This window comes from Hordeum vulgare, chromosome 4H, assembly GCF_904849725.1.
Source record: "Hordeum vulgare subsp. vulgare chromosome 4H, MorexV3_pseudomolecules_assembly, whole genome shotgun sequence".
In the NCBI taxonomy this organism is placed as follows: Eukaryota; Viridiplantae; Streptophyta; class Magnoliopsida; order Poales; family Poaceae; genus Hordeum; species Hordeum vulgare.
In genome coordinates this window covers 550,471,005-550,492,167 of record NC_058521.1, presented here as the reverse complement: position 1 = coordinate 550,492,167, position 21,163 = coordinate 550,471,005, and the positions used below count along the sequence as shown (strand labels likewise).

At 45.1% G+C, this 21,163-nt stretch overlaps 1 protein-coding gene across 1 annotated transcript; it reads left to right on the top strand.

Annotated features, from left to right (window-relative positions):
• Positions 1–2,636: 2,636 nt before the first annotated feature.
• LOC123449443 (cytochrome b561 and DOMON domain-containing protein At4g12980-like) lies at positions 2,637–5,099 on the top strand. Its single transcript, XM_045126675.1, has 2 exons — positions 2,637–3,538; positions 4,364–5,099. Exons 1-2 carry the CDS (start codon positions 2,930–2,932, stop codon positions 4,907–4,909), a joined length of 1,155 nt encoding a protein of 384 aa, XP_044982610.1. The 5' UTR covers positions 2,637–2,929; the 3' UTR covers positions 4,910–5,099.
• Positions 5,100–21,163: the final 16,064 nt, after the last annotated feature.

The following is a 21,163-nucleotide window of genomic DNA, read 5'->3' as shown; positions in this document are numbered from 1 at the left end:
GTTCTGCGTGGCCATGGGCGCGTTTGGGCAGGAACCCGTCGTCGACGGGCGGGCATGTCCCGAGTAGAGCGGAATAAACAATCGGAAAGAACACATGTTGGTATTGCCTGTGGCACAGGAAAGGGATGGCCGGAAGGCGACGGAAGGAAGGTTGACTGAGGGAGGAGGATGCGCAGCCTCGAACTGGCTGCTGGCTGCGTGTGCTACTCGTACCTAATCCTCTAGTAATCTTCAACAACTACTCTTGCATTGCAACCCGGCTCCAGGCGACTAGGGGAAGCCACGACCCACTAAACGTGGGAAAAGGTTGAGGCCATGCGCCTTGTCGCGCTCTGTCAGGAGAACCCTTTACGCCCAACACGCTCCAGCGCGACGGCGCATGCATACAGGGCACTCGTTCACGGCCATCGATGACGCAGACCATTAGCACCGATATCTTCTTTAAAATATGTTATTACTGTAATTAACCTGCTAAGACCACTGAAGTCGCGTCTAGAGCCGACCTTACAAATCCGGTCTCTCAAATACCCCCAGACAATGATTAGTCACGTCTTAAATCTTTTTGTTCGTGTCCAACTCTTTCATATTTCATCTCATAAAGCATCTAGAGCCGGACCCTTAAAACCCTCCTCATATGCTCGGGCAGGCCGCCCGGTCACAAAGTTCGATCCAGACGAACCCCTTAAACCGGCCTCAAACGCCCGGGCTAACCGACACCCCCCATTTCCAGCCCTAATATGGGGGGATATGGGAGAGTTCGGACGTACCCGGGAACGCTCGCCTGACCTGCATCTACCCCACATATATTTGTTCTCATCCGCTCGTCGGGCCAAACCGGTGCTTGGATCCGGTGTTGCTGCCTCACCGGAGGCAATGCGGCCCCTCTTGCGTCCGAATGCCGTGGCGGAAGCACAATCCTTCTGTTCGCACGCCAAGCACGAAGCATGGCCGACCTTGGATGATGTCCTGGCGCGACGTGCCCGTCGGACGAGGCAACGGGTACGAGATGCGGCGGAGGCCCTCGCGGCGGCGGATGTGGGGGAGGCGGAGTCACACTCTGTGACACCCCATATGCTGCACGGTTACGTGCGCCCGCAATCGCGTCGTGGTGGACGTCGACTCCTGCCAGAAAGGATCCATCATTGACCTCACGTCAACTGGCACCGTCCGGGTTACGGGATTCGACGAGGAAGAGTAGGGCATGAGATGTGATAGCCTGGCTTATTATGGATGACAGACTACTCATATCAATAAGGAATTCTTTCTTTTCCGGGAGCCCATTCAAATAGAACTCCCAGGTTAAGCGTGGTCAGCTTGAAGTAGTTCTAGGATGGGTGACCGACCGGAAAGTTGATCCCAGGTGCGCATGAGTGAGGACAAAGTACGCAGAAAAGACTAGTATTGACATGTGAGGCCAGTCTAGATCCTGCCAGGAGTAACATTACATTACATGCAATAGTATAGATTTAAGGTTCTAATTTAAGGTATACGGATATAGAATACATTGTTTAAGGCATGATCGGTCAGTGTCGGGCGTGTCCGCACGCGTTTAAGGGGCCCGATCTGAGGGGTCCGGCTGTAGATGCTCTTATATACTCCCTCCGTTCCTAAATATAAGTCTTCTAAGCAATTTCACTAGGAGTCTACATACCAAGCAAAATGAGTGAATCTACACTCTAAAGTATGTCTATATAGATTCCTATATAATCTACTAGTGAAATCTCTAGAAAGACTTATATTTAATAACGGAGGGAGTACATACAAAACTATGCAAAATATATCCTACGTAGTATACTACGCTTCTTCGTCATCAAAGATGGCTTGATCCGCGTGCGTCGGAGCCTCGGCCGCCCGCGCTACCTTCATTTGCTGCTCACGAAGAAGCATGGCCTCCGCAGCCGACTTCGATCTGATGAAGTTGAGGATGGCCAGCTGCTCCACCTACAAATCCATGACCTGCAACGCCTTCTCCTTCGGCTCATGCGGCGACGCCTCCTCCTCCGGCTCCGGCGCCTCCTTCCCGAAATCCTCCTTCGGTTCCAGAGGTAGCCACGCTTCCCTCCGGATTCAGACCTGCTCAAGGAGGAAGGGATGATGCTGGATCGTGTAATGCCGGTGGCGTGATGGCATGGCTGACGGACTCGGAGAAGAAAGTGCAAGAGGAGGCGGACGGGCTCGGATGAAGACGGAGAAAGGGACGAGGCACATGAGCTAGGGCTGGGGGCGCCGGTCGGCTTAAATAGCAGGCCCCGACCTCGGTGGGGAGCCGAAGTGGCGTGCTCGGGCTCCTTCATATTCGCCTTACATTTGACTTAAAAATGAAGAGCGTCGGCCAACCTGAATGTTTGAGACCGGTTTGAAAGATCTATCTTTTACGGGACGACCTATTCACGCGTTTGAGACGAGTATCAAGTTTCAAGCTGTAGATGCTATTACAGCAACAAAGGAAAAAAAGATGGTCCGACGAACCGTACTGGAATGAATCCCTTTTGCACAGCATCTATTCGCTCGTACATGCAATCCTTTCGTGCTGGAACAGTGCGTGGCTTCACTCGCTCACGCTGCCGAATATGCTTTGCCGCTTTTTTTTTTTTTTTTTTACAACAGTTTGCACTTTGCAGCGGCCTAGATATCACAGCAGGAACCGGTCTCCCTCCCTCGGTTATTCAGCGCCTTTTTTTAGACGAAGGTTTATCGTTCAGCAGCCAACAAGACTCTGTCCCGCGTACCGGCGTGGAAGTTTCCACCCGCACGGCAACCTCCCCAACAACCGCGCCATCACGTCGCCGGCTCGCCGGCAGTGGTACATATACCTCCTCCCCCCCCACCTCCTCCTCTCACCACCACCAGCTCCCAGCACCACCATCTCCATCGCCTCCCGCGCTCCATTTCGCGCCTCGAACCTCGTGCTCTGACCTCCACCGCTGCCATGGCGCGGCCAGGCCACTCCACGGCGTGGCTCCCCGTCCTGGTGCTGCTGCTCTCCGCGGCGGGCGCGACGGCGCAGAGCTGCCTCTCCGCGACCTTCACGTCCGGCCGCACGTTCCTCAAGTGCAACCAGCTGCCCGTGCTCGGCGCCAGCCTCCACTGGACGTTCCACGCCCAGAACGGCACCGCCGACGTCGCGTTCCGGGCCCCGTCCGGCGCCGACGGGTGGGTCGCCTGGGGCATCAACCCCAGCGGCGCCGGCATGGCCGGCAGCAACGTCTTCGTCGCCTCGCACAGCGGCGGCGCCGTGTCCGTGCTCACCACCATCCTGAGGTCCACGAAACCCGCCCTCGACAACGCCGCCCTCCAGTTCGGCGTGCCCGTCCCGGCCAGCGCCGAGTACGCCGGCGGCGCCTACACGATATACGCCACCGTGGCGCTGCCGGGCAACACCACGTCGCAGAACACGGTGTGGCAGGCCGGCCCGGCCTCCGGCGGCAGCATCTCGCCGCACCCCCTCTCGGGCCCGAACCTCCAGTCCGTCCAGAGGCTCGACTTCCTCTCCGGAACCAGCACCGGCGCCTCCAACTCCAGGCTGCACCGCCGTAACGTAAGCTCCTCTTTTCCTCCTCCACCTGCCCTGCCGCCACCGCCGCCGGCTGCCGCCCTGTATGTCTGTCTGTCTGTCTGTCTCCAGCTTGATACGTAGTTTAATCAAACAACTTAGTAAACAAAGACAAAATTTAGATGTATCTTGGTTTTGTTGAACGGCTCAATGCTCGATTCGATGTAGAATTGTTTATATGTTAGGTAGATTATCACAAGCCATCAATCGGATGGCGACATTTGTTTATGATCAAAACTACTAATTGTTATTTCAGACCCCTAGAAATTCAGAATAGTTGGAGATAATGATCGCGAGCTGGTCACTTGATATGATTTGGACGTGACATATAAAACAGCGCCAAATGGTTTACTCTCTAGAATTTCAATAACACGAGTCGATGGGTTCAGCGATCCGATCCACTGATAGTCTGATAGGGATGGCGATAAACTTGTTCCATTTTGCTCGTGCGTTCCTTGACGAACGAACCATGGTCAAACTCAACTCTGAGAAGCAACAAGTCGCTAGCTTGCTAGGGGAGCTGCACCTGCACCAAACCCTTGAATTTTCACCAGCCCAACTTGTATAGCAGTATTAATATTAGTATATGCAGTTAGCCGCCTAGAACTGTTCAATCATGGATGCATTTGATCATTTGATCATAAACATTGCAAGTAGAAGAGTACAATATTCAACAGATTCAGCCCAATGATGGAATTAATCACCTGAAAGACCAATGCTCCTCTTCTTGATTTTGATCAACCGTTCCATTAATTTTATTTCACCGGCCGGAACTAACCAATGTGCACATATATACGATTCAATCAACAGCTCCACGGAGTACTGAACGCGGTGGGATGGGGCGTGCTGATCCCGCTGGGCGCCATGATCGCGCGCTACCTCCGGGTGTTCGAGGCCGCCGACCCGGCCTGGTTCTACCTCCACATCACCTGCCAGATCTCCGGCTACGTGCTGGGCGTCGCCGGCTGGGGCCTCGGGCTGAAGCTGGGCAGCGAGTCCAAGGGGCTCACCTACAGCACCCACCGCAACATCGGCATCGCCATCTTCTGCCTGGCCACGCTGCAGGTGTTCGCGCTCTTCCTCAGGCCCGACAAGAAGAACAAGTACCGGGTGTACTGGAACGCCTACCACCACTCCGTCGGCTACTCCGTCATCGTCCTCGCCGCCGTCAACATCTTCAAGGGCCTCAACATCCTCAAGCCGGTCACCGGCTGGAAGACGAGCTACATCGTCATCCTCGCCACGCTCGCCGGCGTCGCGCTCGTCCTCGAGGCCATCACCTGGGCCATCGTCCTGCGCCGGCGCAAGCGCAACAGGGCCCACGGCGGCGCCAACGGGACCGGCGTGCAGCTATAATCGTCAGGATGTGTTTGAGCGATTCCGATCCATGTCTTTATCTTTCGTCTTGCTGCTTTTCTGTAGTAGTAGATCTTTCTACTTCTTCTTCTTCTTCTTCGACTTCTTTGGTGGCCATTGTATACATTCTTTCTTCGAGCTGATGTACGATTACTTTCATTTATATGCATAGTGTACTGTTTTTCATTTAGATGGAACCGTGATTGCTTCTTAGTCGATGCCATGAATTGATCGCGGATGAGATAACCCAAGTAGACTTTCGGCTTCGCGGATATTTGTCTAGAACCTCCTGTCTTGATCAAAGAAGATGACAAATCTTTTGCCTTGTTAAAAAAGATTAGACTTTCAGCCAACGTCGGCTTCAATCAACGATGCATCGGTCAGACGGAAGAATAGGGGGTTTTTTCTAGAGGGGCGTTAACGTCATCAACTCATCACCCATAACGTAACCAAAAAAATCAGGACCCTGTGTTCTTGTCTTGTCTTCCGTTTGACAGCTTCATAAGAGCATCTCCATCCGCGTCACCAACAAACCCTTCAAAGCCTTTTTCTTATCGCCGACGCAAAAAAAATCTAGTCTCGTTCCTAGTAATCTGTTTTTCGTCGGTTTGGGCCGATTTTGTCACCGACGGACCCACGTCGAACCCGGCTTGCTGGGCCCCCGGGGACGTCGGGGAAAACGTTTTTTGCGAACTCTTTTGTGGACCCTTCGAGTCAGCGACTAGGCGCGGTCATCATCCTCATCGCCTCGTTTTTTCGTGAAGAATCAATGCGAAGGCGGCGCAGTGAAGTCGCGGCGACGTGTGTCCCGCCCCCTTCCGCAACGCGTACGCACGGCTGTCGTCCGTTCTCCGCCCACCGCAGCTATATAAGCCGTCACTCCCTCGTCGGTGGCCGCACTCGCCACAACCCTTCTATAGTTCTTCTTGGAGAGCCCCTAAACAAGAATATGACTCCTTTTGGGGCTCAGGGCTGTCAATTTAAACTGTATGCGCTCCCTTATGAAATCAAAATAGCTAGAGGGGAAAACCCTGAAAGATGCATGCAATTAAAAGCCTCAGTGCAAACAGTGGCGGATCCAGGACCTAGGCCGGGAGGGGACCTGGGCACGGGGCATGCTGGACTGTTGCTCCGTTCATTGTAGCATCCGGAGCACCGTAGTGCTATTGTAGAGACGCTGTACCAGTCTGGGGCGGGGCTTTGCCCAATTCTGAATTCGCCCTTATGTATAAACACAAAGGAGTGAGAGATCTGTACCCCACAGAAGCCTTTCTTTTGGTTGATTGGTTTCATATATGATTTCTGCGCTTCTAGTAACCTCACTGCAGCAATGTAAGGGCTCATTTGATTCAAAAGAATTCTTTATGATTTTTAGAGGGTCAGAATCCACATGATTTTTTCCCTACATTTGACTTTTGATTCGCAAGATTGAATCCTATATGATTTTTTTATGAAACTAAGTGTACTACATTTCATTAAAAATCTAACATCCAGTCCAACCTCTTTATCCAATTCCTTTGTTTTTCCAGTGACATCAGATAATCTATGCTAATTCAATAGGATCCAAATGTACATGCCACTTAAATCCTATATTTTCCCTATTCACGCGTTTTAAAAATCCTGCAAATCAAAGAGGGCCTAAACGTGTGTAGCCGTGTAAACATGTTGTGCAAAGTAATTTCAGCAAATACATGTATATATGTAAAAGCATTGGTCCTATACGTAATTACTTAGTATATTATAAATTCATGACACTTATTTTGGAACGGAGGGGTACAATATTGCATAGTCTAAATTTACAGAATAGTTTCACAGTTCATTCCTTTATTTTATTATCCAAATCCTTCTGTAATAGTACTACGTATCTAACTAATATATATTGTTTCATTAGCTATCTAGCTTATGAAACCCATTTACTTAAATCAACAGAGTTACCATTCTGATCATAAAGCAGGTCGATCCAGCACGGCGTATATATATGCGACTCCTGCACACAGGCGAGGAAAAGCTGGTCCCATGGTGGCAGCCAAAGATAACCAAGGTACTCAAGCTTGGAAGCGCCGAGAGCATCTCCAACCGCCGTGCTATCGGCATGCGCGCAAAAACGATTTTGCAGCATTGAAATTAAAAAGTTTAGCACGTCGGAGTGCGCTACCTTCAGCAGCGGCGGCAAAATATGGCGTGCGCAAGCCGTTTCAACGGACGCGCTAAAACTCAACACGCGCGAGCAGCCGACGTTTACAACTTGTTCATTTTAAAGACAATATGGATATTTCAAACATTAAAATTAGCATAATTTAATTCCACGGCACAACAACAATCATGCCACATCAACCAACCAAGTTCCAAATCAACCAATCAAGTTCATGACATAAAAAAGTTGACATACAAAAAAATGGCACATCAACAATTATGCCTCATCTTCGTCGTCCTCTTGTTCCGTTTCTTCATCGTAATCCGAAGACAATTCTTCCTCCTTCTCGTCTTCATCATTGACGCGGTCCGCATTATCATGTGGAGCTTTGTAGGTGTTGACAAGATCTTCAACGGCATCATGCGAAGGTATGTGAGGAGGCACACCGAAAGACATTTGTCCATCCGGAGGTGCTCCCATGCCTTCCACGAGAGACGCAAAACTCATGCCTCCCATGCCTCCCCCCTCCATGGTAGCTCCGAAGCCACCCATGTCTCCCATGCCGCCCAAGGTACCTCCAAAGCCACCCATGCCTTCCATGCCGTCCATGGTGCCTCCCATGCCACCCATGCCTCCCATAGTAGCTCCCATGCCTCCCATAGTAGCTCCCATGCCTCCAATGGCCATGCCTCGTTTTTGGATCAAGACTTCTTCTCGGACAAGCTTGACGTATTCCTTTTGTTGCTCGTCGAGGGTAGATGTGTCCATGATGAAGAACAAGTACTTCCCCCATTCCAATAATCTAGTGCGCTCCTCCATGGCCAATTTCTTCTCCTCCAATGCCACCTTCTTTTCCTCGGCCGCCAACCTCCTCTCCTCGGTTCCAACCTCCTCTCCTCGGCCACCGCATCTTGGTTCCTTGCCATCTTCCTCACCTCATTCACTTACTTTCTTGCATTCACAATAGCTACCATACCATTTTTTGGCTCATCATCCCCTTTCCTCTTCTTCTTTTCTTTTCCCTCTTTCTTGCCTCCACTTGGTCTATTTGGTTTGGAGTAGGCAACTGAGTTTGGCGTAGGGCTTCTCTTGCCGCCATCACTTGATGACTCTTTCTCATCATCATCTAAATAAATAGTTCGCTTGCGTTTGTTGCTCTCCTCATTGACACTTTCATGGGGCCTCCATTTCTCATCATCCTTCAACGCATCATAGCAATGGGGCAAGGTAAATGGTCTCCCTTTCCTGATCTTTCCTTTCTTGGTCTTCTTCTCCTCTCCTTGAAATAAGTTTTGTGCAATAGTGAGCTACAAACAAAAGAACAAGCTAGCACTTGAGCACCAAAGAAGAAGCATGAACATGGAAGAATCATGAAAGAAATGGCACTTACCCTATCTCGGTCATTAGTGCCACCTGGGTTAAGCGTGTCAACCACCTTAAGTGCGGCCGCCCAATTTTGACAATCTTTGTTGATTGTCGACCACCGGGAGCGAAGAGATCTTTTCGTACGGTCAATTCCACTTTTGTTGTATAAATCAAAGTGCTCCTTCATCCGGTTCCAATATGCATCTCTACTTTGGTCCCCTCCAACTGGGGCATCCCTAGACACTTGCAACCATGTATTGCATAGTAAGACTTCTTCATCCATGGTGTAGTTGCCCGCTCTTCCTTTCAGTGCATCGACGATACCTTCACCATCCTCGTCCACCTCAAACTCATGATCATCTAAATGCACATCATTGGTTTAAGACCAATGTGAAATGTTGGAGCCGACACCCATAGTAGTCATGTATGTCTCATCATTGAAAATACAAAGTATATACAACAAACAAATATAAGCTATTCATATGTATCTATTCATGTAAAAAACAACAACGAAAAAGTGGATGAAAACATACCTTGTGGGCATTCCATCGAACATGTTGTGCGCATTCGCCGCCGGCGGCACAAACAAGCTCGCCGGCACTTCGGTCGCTGCCGCATTCGTCGCACGACATGCAAGCTTCTTCTTCGGCGGCTTAGTAGAGCCATCCGCCGCCTTCTTCTTCTTTCCGGACACCTTATTGATGGTCTTCTTTACCGTCGGCGCATTTGGAAGCTTCGAGATGGGGGCACGTGTCACGGCAGGCGCCGGCGTGCCGCCACCCACCAAGGTTGACTGTGGCGCCATGAAAAGGCTGCACGCGAGACCGGTGCTCGGAGGAGCTCCGACAGAGACGAGCGCCAAGCTCGCCAGGCTAGGGTTTGCGCCGCCAGCGACGACGACGGAGGGATCGCAGACGTAGAAGGGGTTAAGGGGGATGTCGGCGCGGCTGTCCATCGGGCCGTTCCGGCAACGGCGGCGTGGGCTGGGCGAAGGCGCGGCGACGAGGGGCTGGAGCGTAGTGGCATCACGAGCGCTCGAGTGTGCAGCGCGCGGTAGCGGGCGCACGAAATACGGGGCGCGTGATGCCGTTTCTGCATGTGCGCTGAACCGTTAAAGCCGCACACGCGTTTTTTGCGCCTCCGCTGGAGCGCCCAGAATGGCTGCACGCGCGGCATAAAGCCATTTTTCTTCTTCAGCGTAGTGCTTATATAGCGCGGCTGTTGAAGATGCTCTGAGTAGTAGGCATAAGAGCAACGCTCGTACTGGTGGCCCAAGAAGATGATATCCTTGCAAGGATGATACCCTAAGAAATCCAACCAACCAATGTTCTTGCTTAGGGCGACACTGTCTTCTTCTTCCGTGACATTGGTGCCATCATCATCGCCGTTGTCACAGTCCCATTCACGGTATCCCTGCTCGGCCGATGATTCGAGTATCCTCGATCCTCTAGGACCCAATACTTTTGTGCTTTTCGGAGGTTTTTGCTTATGAGTTGCGTGATGGAGGGCTCCAGGTCCGCGTGATGCGCCATCTCCCACACCGGCCTCGCCGCCGGTGATTTGTCGGTCAGTACTCATACCTGGAACTTTAGGCAGTCTACAATGGTGTAGTAAACCCCATGCGAGACTTGCTCAGGTATGGTGTATGCTCGGCGACTTTAGTAACTCCACGGGTTTTGATCACCACATACTTTCCTGTCAGTAGCGACAACCCGCAGCGATAATAATTTAGCAAGAAAATTATCAGTAGCTATGTGGGATATATATGTAATGCTGCTATGCTAATTGGTTCATGCACCTGACGATGAAACCGCCACGGTAGTGGACATATAGCGATTGCCCCGATTGAGATGTTGCTGTATATGTGATGCTGCTATATACCGTCGAGTATTGCCCCGATTCTGCGTGCTTTCGAAGAATATCATTCTCCGCGAGCTCATTAAGGTGCACCTCTAGCAGAAGCATCCAAAGGGTGAAGAATTGTGTGACATGATCGACGGAAACCGATGGAGGCGGCCTGATTTTGAGGGTCCACACGTTTTCCTTAAGGGCCTCCCGTACCTTCCTGTGCTTCCGGGAGGAGGACTCAAAGATGAGCGGAGTGATGTCCTTAGGCTTGCGGTCAAGAAGCCAAGGGGAGTCCCAAAATGAAGTCCCCGCACCATTCCCGACCGTAATGGTGGTGCAAGAATAGAAGAAGTTGAGGTCTTCCGCGCAGCACGGGTTTCCACTCCCTACCCATAACATTGTGGGCTCCTTCCATTTGTACCATGGCCACCGCAAACGCAGTGCCCGCGTGAACTTGTTGGTGTTGAGGACCCCAAGTCCACCATAAGCAAGTGGCCGACTGACCATGTCCCAACTGACCTTGCATTTTGCTCCGGTTGTCTTATCGGATCCTCACCACAGGAAGGCCCGTTCAAGTTTCTCAATGATTTGCAAGATGGTAGGTTGGACGACCAGCGACGTAATGAAGTAGATCACTTGAGAAGAGAACACCGCTTGAAAAGAGAAGCACGCCCAATGATGGTTGATGTCTGCTAGAACTATGTCGATATTTCCCCAAAGAGGAAGGGATGATGCAGTATAGCAACAGTAGGTATTTCCCTCAGTGATGAGACCAAGGTTATCGAACTAGTAGGAGGACCTACTCACACCATGTAAACAACACCTGCACACAAATAACAAATACTCGCAACCCGACGTGTTAAAGGGGTTGTCAATCCCTCCCCGGCAACGGCGCCAGAAATTGGCACGTTGGCGGGAGACTATCTTGACTTGATCTTTCCCCGGCAATGGTGTCAGAAATTCCTTTCGAGCACGACACCTCAAGTAGGCAAATAACGTGAGGTAAAAGTGGTAGATAGGATAAATAGATCGCGAAACAAATAAATTGCAGCAAGGTATTTTTATATTTTTGGTTTAATAGATCTGAAAATAAAAGCGAAGGAAAATAGATCGCAAAGGAAAATATGATGAAAAGAGACCCGGGGGCATAGGTTTCACTAGTGGCTTCTCTCAAGAAAAATAGCAAATGGTGGGAAAACAATTACTGTTGGGCAATTGATAGAACTTCAAATAATCATGTCGGTATCTAGGCAATGATCATTATATAGGCACCACGTCCAAGATTAGTAGACCGACTCCTGCCTGCATCTACTACTATTACTCCACACACCGACCGTTATCGAGCATGCATCTAGTGTATTAAGTTCATGGAAAAACGAAGTAATGCAATAAGAATGATGACATGATGTAGACAAGATATATTTATTTAGAAATAGACCCCATCTTGTTATCCTTAATAGCAACGATACATACGTGTTGTTTCCCTTTCTGTCACTAGGATCAAGCACCGTAAGATCGAACCCATCACAAAGCACCTCTTCCCATTGCAAGATAAATAGATCAAGTTGGCCAAACAAAACCCAAATATCGAAGAAGAAATACGAGGCTATAATCAATCACGCATATAAGAGATCAAAAAAGACTCAAATAAGTTTCATGGATAAAAACATAGGTTAGATCATAAACTCAAAGTTCATCGGATCCCAACAAACACACCGCAAAAAGACTTACATCATATGGATCTCCAAGAGACCATTGTATTGATAATCAAGAGAGAGAGGAAGCCATCTAGCTACTAACTACGAACTTGTAGGTCTACAAAGAACTACTCACGCATCATCGGAGAGGCACCAATGGACATGATGAACCCCTCCGTGATGGTGTCTAGATTGGATCTGGTGTTTCTGGACTCTGCGGCGGCTCGAATTGATTTCCGTCCCCTTTTTAGGGTTTGTGGAATATTGGGGTATTTATATAGCAAAGAGGCAGTGCGGGAGGCCAACGAGGAGGGCACAACCCACCGGGGCGAGTCTGGCCCCCCAGGCACGCCCTGATGTGTTGTGCTCCCATCGGAGCTCCCCTCAGGTGTCTGTTGGAATTATGCCCTAGAGGCAATAATAAATGTATATTTATTATTATAATTCCTGTATCAAGATAATAGTTTATTATCCATGCTATAATTGTATTGAATGAAGACTCATTTACATGTGTGGATACATAGACAAAACACCGTCCCTAGCATGCCTCTAGTTGGCTAGCCAGTTGATCGATGATAGTCAGTGTCTTCTGATTATGAACAAGGTGTTGTTGCTTGATAACTGGATCACGTCATTGGGAGAATCACGTGATGGACTAGACCCAAACTAATAGACGTAGCATGTTGATCGTGTCATTTTGTTGCTACTGTTTTCTGCGTGTCAAGTATTTGTTCCTATGACCATGAGATCATATAACTCACTGACACCGGAGGAATGCTTTGTGTGTATCAAACGTCGCAACGTAACTGGGTGACTATAAAGATGCTCTACAGGTATCTCCGAAGGTGTTAGTTGAGTTAGTATGGATCAAGACTGGGATTTGTCACTCCGTATGACGGAGAGGTATCTCGGGGCCCACTCGGTAATACAACATCACACACAAGCCTTGCAAGCAATGTAACTTAGTGTAAGTTGCGGGATCTTGTATTACGGAACGAGTAAAGAGACTTGCCGGTAAACGAGATTGAAATAGGTATGCGGATACCGACGATCGAATCTCGGGCAAGTAACATACCGAAGGACAAAGGGAATGACATACGGGATTATACGAATCCTTGGCACTGAGGTTCAAACGATAAGATCTTCGTAGAATATGTAGGATCCAATATGGGCATCCAGGTCCCGCTATTGGATATTGACCGAGGAGTCTCTTGGGTCATGTCTACATAGTTCTCGAACCCGCAGGGTCTGCACACTTAAGGTTCGACGTTGTTTTATGCGTATTTGAGTTATATAGTTGGTTACCGAATGTTGTTCAGAGTCCCGGATGAGATCACAGACGTCACGAGGGTTTTCGGAATGGTCCGGAAACGAAGATTGATATATAGGATGACCTCATTTGATTACCGGAAGGTTTTCGGAGTTACCGGGAATGTACCGGGAATGACGAATGGGTTCCGGGAGTTCACCGGGGGGGGGGGGGGCAACCCACCCCGGGAAAGCCCATAGGTTTTTGGGGAGCCACACCAGCCCTTAGTGGGCTGGTGGGACAGCCCACAAGTCCCCTATGCGCCAAGGATAAAAATCAAAGGAGAAAAGAAAAAAAAGGGGAAGTGGGAAAGGGGAAGGACTCCCTCCCACCAAACCTTGTCCAACTCGGTTTGGGGGGGGGGAGAGTCCTCCCCCCTGGCTCGGCCGACCCCTTGGGGATCCCTTGGACCCCAAGGCAAGGTCCCCCTCCCTCCTCCTATATATATGGGGCTTTTAGGGCAGATTTGAGACGACTTTTCTCACGGCTGCCCGACCACATACCTCCATAGTTTTTCCTCTAGATCGCGTTTCTGCGGAGCTCGGGCGGAGCCCTGCTGAGACGAGATCATCACCAACCTCCGGAGCGCCGTCACGCTGCCGGAGAACTCTTCTACCTCTCCGTCTCTCTTGCTGGATCAAGAAGGCCGAGATCATCGTCGAGCTGTACGTGTGCTGAACGCGGAGGTGCCGTCCGTTCGGTACTAGATCGTGGGACTGATCGCGGGATTGTTCGCGGGGCGGATCGAGGGACGTGAGGACGTTCCACTACATCAACCGCGTTCTCTAACGCTTCTGCTGTACGATCTACAAGGGTACGTAGATCACTCATCCCCTCTCGTAGATGGACATCACCATGATAGGTCTTCGTGCGCGTAGGAAATTTTTTGTTTCCCTTGCGACGTTCCCCAACAGTGTGTTCCTGGCCCACTGGATGTCTTCTGGCCCAAACAAAATCCACAACAAGTTTCACTGCGTTTGGACTCTGTTTGGTATTGACTTCCTGCGATGTAAAAAACATGTAGAAAACAACAACTGGCACTGGGCACTATGTCAATAGGTTAGTACGAAAAATGATATAAAATGATTGTAAAATATCCAAGAATGATAATATAACAGCATGGAACAATAAAAAAATGTAGATATGTTGGAGACGTATCACCATCCCCAAGATTAATTCGTGCTCGTCCTCGAGTAGGTAAATGATAAAAACAGAAATTTTGATGTGGAATGTTGCCTAACATGTTCATCACATTTCTTTTATATTGCATGGCCATTTGGACTTTTATATGGTTCAAATCAATAGTCTAGTTTTGACATGAAGACTTTAATACTCAAGCATATCAACAAGAAACCATGTATTTCAAAATATCAACACTAAAGCAAGTTATCCCTAGCCCATTATGCTCAATCATTGATCCATTCATGAAACATGCTCAAATATTAGTTACACCCAATGCTCAAATACGATCATAGTGCCCCTTAGTTGGTGCTTTATGAGAGAAGATGGATACTCGAATTCAAAATAAAAATTGCATAAGTAAAAGAAAGACCCTTTGCAGAGGGAAGTAGGGATTTGTAGAGGTGCCAGAGCTCAAAGCGAAAATTGAGAGATAAAAACATTTTGGGAGGCATACTTTTCCCACCAACGAAAACGACCTAGAGCTCCCAACACTTTCCATGCTAGATACATCATAGACGGTTCTCAAACAGAAAATAAAGTTTATTCCTTTTTCCACCACTACTTTCACTTTCCATGGCTTGTCCGTATCCACGGGTGTCATCCATACAAATACTTTCCAAGGAATTTATTATTGACAACAAAAAGTAAATTCATTTTTTTTCATTTCGGGACTGGGCATCCCTAATACCTTTGTCGTACTCTCGTGCAATGACAAGTGAATAAACACTCATCATGAGAATAACACATCTAGCATGGAAAATATTGGCCACCCCTCACCGCCTCGCGAGCGGTAGAGCACACAAAAGAGAAATTTATTTTGAAAATTAGAGGTGGCACATGCAAATTTGCTTAGAACGGCATGGAAATACCGCATATAGGTAGGTATAGTGCACTCATATGGCAAAACTAGTTTAAAGGGTTTTGGATGCACAAGTAGTGATCATACTTACTGCAAAATGAAGTCTAGCAAAAAAAATCAAGAAGCGACCAACCAAGAAATGAAAAATCTCATACCCAAGCATTAAGCATAAGTAACACCGAATAATGCACCAAGTAGGATATAAATTTCATTGCATAACTATTGACTTTCGTGCTTGCATAGGAAATTACAAACCTTAACATCATTATTCTTACTAAAGCACAATTACTCATCAACATGACTCACATATCATATCGTCATATCTCAAAATCATTACTAAGAATCAAGTTTATTTTGTCCAATTATCTTCATGGAAGTTTTTATTATATCCTTCTTGGATATATATCACTTTGGGACTATTTTCATATGTTGCTTTTGATAAGCTCAAACAAATTTAAGTGAAGAACATGAGCATAATTTTTCTTTCTTTCAAAATAATCTAAGTGAAGCAAGAGAGAATTTCTTAGAAATTTTACTAACTCCCAAATAAATCTAAGTGAAGCATGAGAGAATTTCTTCAAAAATAACAAAGCACACCGTGCTCAAAAAGATATAAGTGAAGTAATAGAGCAAATCCATGGCTCTAAAAATTTAAGTGAAGCATAGGAGCAAGCATAGCATAATTTTTGGCTCTCTCAAAAAGGTGTGTACATCAAGGATTCAAGACTTAAAACACTAAGAAAAACAAGAAAAGACTCATATCATACAAGACGCTCCAAGCAAAACTCAAAATATGTGACGAATAAAAATATAGTTTCAAGTAAAATACCGATGGTTGTTAGAAGAAAGAGGGAATGCCACTCGGGGGCATCCCCAAGCTTAGTTGCTTGCTACTTCTTGAATATTATCGTAGGCATCCCCAAGCTTAGCCTTTTGCTAATCCTTATTCCTTCATCCATCGTAAGATCATCCAAAACTTGAAAACTTCAATCACACCAAACTCAACAAAACCTTCGTGAGATCCGTTAGTATAAGAAAGCAAACAACTACTATATGTACTGTTGAAAATCTATTCATATTTTATTTTTGCATTATATCTACTGTATTACAACTTTTCTATGGAAAAAACTCATCAAAGAAAACCATAGAATCATCAAAACAAGCACACAACGAAAAAAAACAGAATCTGTCAAAAACAGAATAGTCTGTAGCAATCTGACTACTTCGAATACTTCTGTAATTCCAAAAATTCTGCAAACTTTGGAAAACGTGAATAATTTGTTTGTCAATCTTCTGCAAAAAGAATCAACTCAAAAGCGCTCTTCTGTTAAAAATGAAAAATACTTTAGTGAGCGTAAATTTTTCTGTTTTTCAGCAAGATCGAATCAACTTTCACCCAAATCATCTCAAAGGCCTTGCATGGGACAAAGACTAATTTAAACCACAAAAACACATCTAACCAGAGGTATAACTGTGTATTTTATTGAAAACAACAAGAAAACCAAAAAGTAAAAAGATACAAGTTGGGTTGCCTCCCAAAAAGCGCTATCGTTTTACGCCCCTAGCTAGGCATAACGCGTAGGATCTAAGTGTTGTCCTCGGCAATATTTGCCACCTTAGTAAGGGTATTTTCAAATCCGGAGGCTTTCTGCACTTCCCTAAATTTTCTGGAAAAGAAACCATCTTAAGATCTAAAATATCCAACCGTTTATTGCAAAGGTTAATCAAAGTGTCCATACGATTGATACTATCACTAAGATTTTTGAGAGGTTCATTATATTTTCACAATTCAACCATATGTTTATGCAAATCACCAAGTTTGTACAAAATTTGGACTCTCTCTGTAGTGAAAGAGAACCCTTTATTTTGTGGTGTAACTCCCAAAATTCCTTCTAAAATTTCATAGGCATCATTAACATCAAGCTCAATAAAATTTCCTTTCGCGGCAAAATCCAAGAATTGTCTATGATGCAAAGCCAATCCTACGTAAAAGTTTCTAAGCAAAATTTTTGCATCTCCCTTTAGATTGCAAACACGGTAAGACTCCATAAGCCTATACCAAGCATCTTTCAAATTTTCTCCTTGTCTTTGTTTGAAGTATAGAACTTCAAAATCTGATAACAAAGGATGAGCATTCAAACTAGCCATTGTGATGAGAAAACAACAAGCTGAATAGATCTGACGAGAAAACGGCGAACGAAAAAGAGGGCGAATAAAATGGCAATTTTTTGTGAAGTGTGGGAGAGGAAAACAAGAGGCAAATGACAAATAATGTAAATTGCGAGGAGGTAAGATTTGTGATTAGGAACCTGGTTGATGTTGAAGATCCTCCCCAGCAACGGCGCCAGAAATTCCTTTTGATGTCTGCTAGAACTACGTCGGTATTTCCGCAAAGAGGAAGGGATGATGCAGTATAGCGACGGTAGGTATTTCCCTCAGTGATGACACCAAGGTTATCGAACTAGTAGGAGAACTTCCTCACACCACATAAACAACACCTGCACACAAATAACAAATACTCGCAACCCGACGTGTTAAAGGGGTTGTCAATCCCTCCCCGACAACGGCGCCAAAAATTGGCACGTTGGCGGGAGACTATCTTGACTTGATCTTCCCCGACAATGGCATAAAAAATTCCTTTCGGGTATGGCGCCTCAAGATAGGCAAATAACGAGAGGTAAAAGTGGTAAATATGATAAATAGTTCGCGGAACAAATAAATTGCAGCAAGGTATTTTTGTATTTTTGGTTTAATAAATCTGAAAATAAAAGCAAAGGAAAATAGAACGCGAAGGCAAATATGATGAAAAGAGACCCGGGGGCCGTAGGTTTCACTAGTGGCTTCTCTCGAGAAAAATAGCAAACGGTGGAAAAACAATTATTGTTGGGTAATTGATAGAACTTCAAATAATCATGACGATATTCAGGCAATGATTATTATATAGGCATCACGTCGAAGATTATTAGACTGACTCCTGCCTGCATCTACTACTATTACTCCACACACCCACCGCTATCCAGCATGCATCTAGTGTATTTAGTTCATGGAAAAATGAAGTAATGCAATAAGAAAGATGACATGATCTAGACAAGATCTATTTATGTAGAAATAGACCCCATCTTGTTATCCTTAATAGCAACGATACATACGTATCGTTTCCCTTTCTGTCACTCGGATCAAGCACCGTAAGATCGAACCCATCACAAAGCACCACTTCCCATTGCAAGATAAATAGATCAAGTTGGCCAAACAAAACCCAAATATCGGAGAAGAAATACGAGGCTATAGTCAATCACGCATATAAGAGATCAAAGAAGACTCAAATAACTTTCATGGATAAAAACATAGATCTAATCATAAACTCCAAGTTCATCGGATCCCGACAAACACACCGCAAAAAGACTTACATCATATGGATCTCCAGGAGACAACTGTATTGTTAATCAAGAGAGAGAGAAAGGAAGCCATCTAGCTACTAACTACGGACCCGTAGGTCTACAAAAAACTACTCACACATCATCGGAGAGGCACCAATGGACATGATGAACCCCTCCGTGATGGTGTCTAGATTGGATCTGGTGTTTCTGGACTCTGCGGCGTCTGGAATTGATTTTCGTCCCCCTTTTTAGGGTTCCTGGAATATTGGGGTATTTATAGAGCAAAGAGGCGGTGCGGGAGGCCAACGAGGGTTCACGAATTTTAAAATATGTTCACCGATTTTAAAAAAGTTTACCAACTTTTTTTAAAAAACATAAATTTTCAAAAAAGTTTACTAATTTAAAAAAAATAATTGATATGAAAAAAAGTTCACGGATTAAACAGATACAGAAAATGTAGATGGGGCAGCCCATTGCGGAAGCGTTGCAAGCGCCGGTTTGCAAAAATAGCCTATTACCAACGCCTGTGACGCCAAATAGGATTTTCCAACTATATGTGGCCCGTGCTGATTTAGCCCAACGTGCCTATGGGCGATATCTAGCGGCCAGCCCAGTAACTGTAGGTAGTATATACTTGTAGGTACTGTACTAGCAAAAGAGCCCGTGCGTTACAACGAAAGAGAAAACAACACACGATGTGAACGCAATATATTTTCACATGGCATCATATTTGTGTTACCGACAATGACCTTAGTGCTCACACAACGAAAACACGTTTGAATGTACAATCACTCGGAATAAGATGATAAATATGTTGTTTCTCCTCAGGAGGTTTTTTAAAGGTGTGCATGTGTGGTTAACGATGTTTTCTTTCCTCTTAATTTGGTTTTAATTTAATGAATGTTTATTATAATTCGTATCGTCGTCGGAAATAGAGAAAAAAAACCGTGCATTACAGATTAAGTTTGCATCAAAAATAATATTTAAGAAGCATTCAACAGCTAAAAATAACATCCTATTTAGATTCTACACATTTTTTAATTAAATTTCAAATGTAACATGTTAAAATCGGAGTTACGGTTTGAAAGATATCGATAATTTTGTTTTAGATAAAATGTGGATTAATTAACTGAAAAGTCAGTTTTTTTTTATTAAAACGAAAAAACGTTTCGGCTGACTTAAATCCGGATTGCGGGTTGATTACCGGAAACATCAGGGAATTTTCTGAAAAGACCAAAAAACGATTCGTTTTCTGACTTAAATCCGGACTGCAGGTTGATTACCTGAAACATCAGGTTTTTTCTGAAAAATGTAAAAAAGCGATTCGTTTTCTGACTTAACTCCGGACTGCGGGTTGATTTCAGGAAACGACAGGGGCTTTTTTTATAAAAATGGCATGACGGACAACAAAAGCGAACGGCGCTTTATTATTAAGGAGATATATATATGGGCGATATGTATGGTTCCTCCGCTGCATGCTGTATGTGAGTAGTATATACCTGTAGGTACTGTCTTTTTCTTGTATTTTCTTTGATTTTATTTGTTTTTTGCCGAATTTCTTCTTCTTTATTTTGCTTCGGTTTTCAGTTTTCTCAATGCCTTTTTGGTTTTCCTTCTTTGTAGGTTCGTGTAGGTATGATCTTTATGGGTTTCTTTTTCTTTTTTGTTTTCTTTAAATTTTCACCGTTTAACATTGGATTCATTCTTTTTTTTTTGTTTTCTCATTGGTCATTTGGTTTTATCTCTTCCTTTGTTACACCTTTCTACTTTTTTCTTTGTTTCATCTGATTTCATTTTTTCTTTGTCGATTTTATTTGTTTATTTCACACACGTTTTCTTTTTATAGTACACAATGCATATCTTTAGATACACATGAAAAATTTGTAGTATACACTTCAGACAATTTTCAAATGCATGATGTATATTCATTGAAATACATGTTTAAAAAACACACAGTAACATTCTTTCCAAATATAAGCTGTATTTTTTTTACGAAAATTAAAAAACATTAAACTACGAGAACATTTTATTACATTGTATATATATTCTATAAATCAGACTTGAATCGCCGGAAGGGTACAATTTTTAATGGTTAGAAACATTTCTTATAGAGCACAAAACATTTTTTGACAATGTCAGAAAAACATGATGGAAACTCATGAAACTTTTTAAAAATGGTACATACATTTTATGAACGTATGAAATATTATTTTTGAATTATGCATAGATTATTTATTTATTATATTTTCTAAAATGTTAATTATAATTTTTAAAATGTTAATTATATTTTTAAAATGTTACACTTTTTAAATGTTAATTATATTTTTAAAACAAATTGTTTTTTATGTAAAAAGGACTTGCCGTAGACATGATTAACATATTTATTTATGTGTTTATTATTTTTCAATGCACGATTAACATATTTGAATTTTTTCATGTGAAAATGCTTTTTTATATTATATATATTTAAAATGTTAGAAAAT

Coding starts and splice junctions, on each gene's coding strand:
- LOC123449443 (XM_045126675.1), top strand. CDS start 2,930: ATGGCGCGGCCAGGCCACTCCACGGCGTGGCTCCCCGTCCTGGTGCTG. Junction 3,539..4,363: donor CCAGGCTGCACCGCCGTAAC/GTAAGCTCCTCT, acceptor TTCAATCAACAG/CTCCACGGAGTACTGAACGC.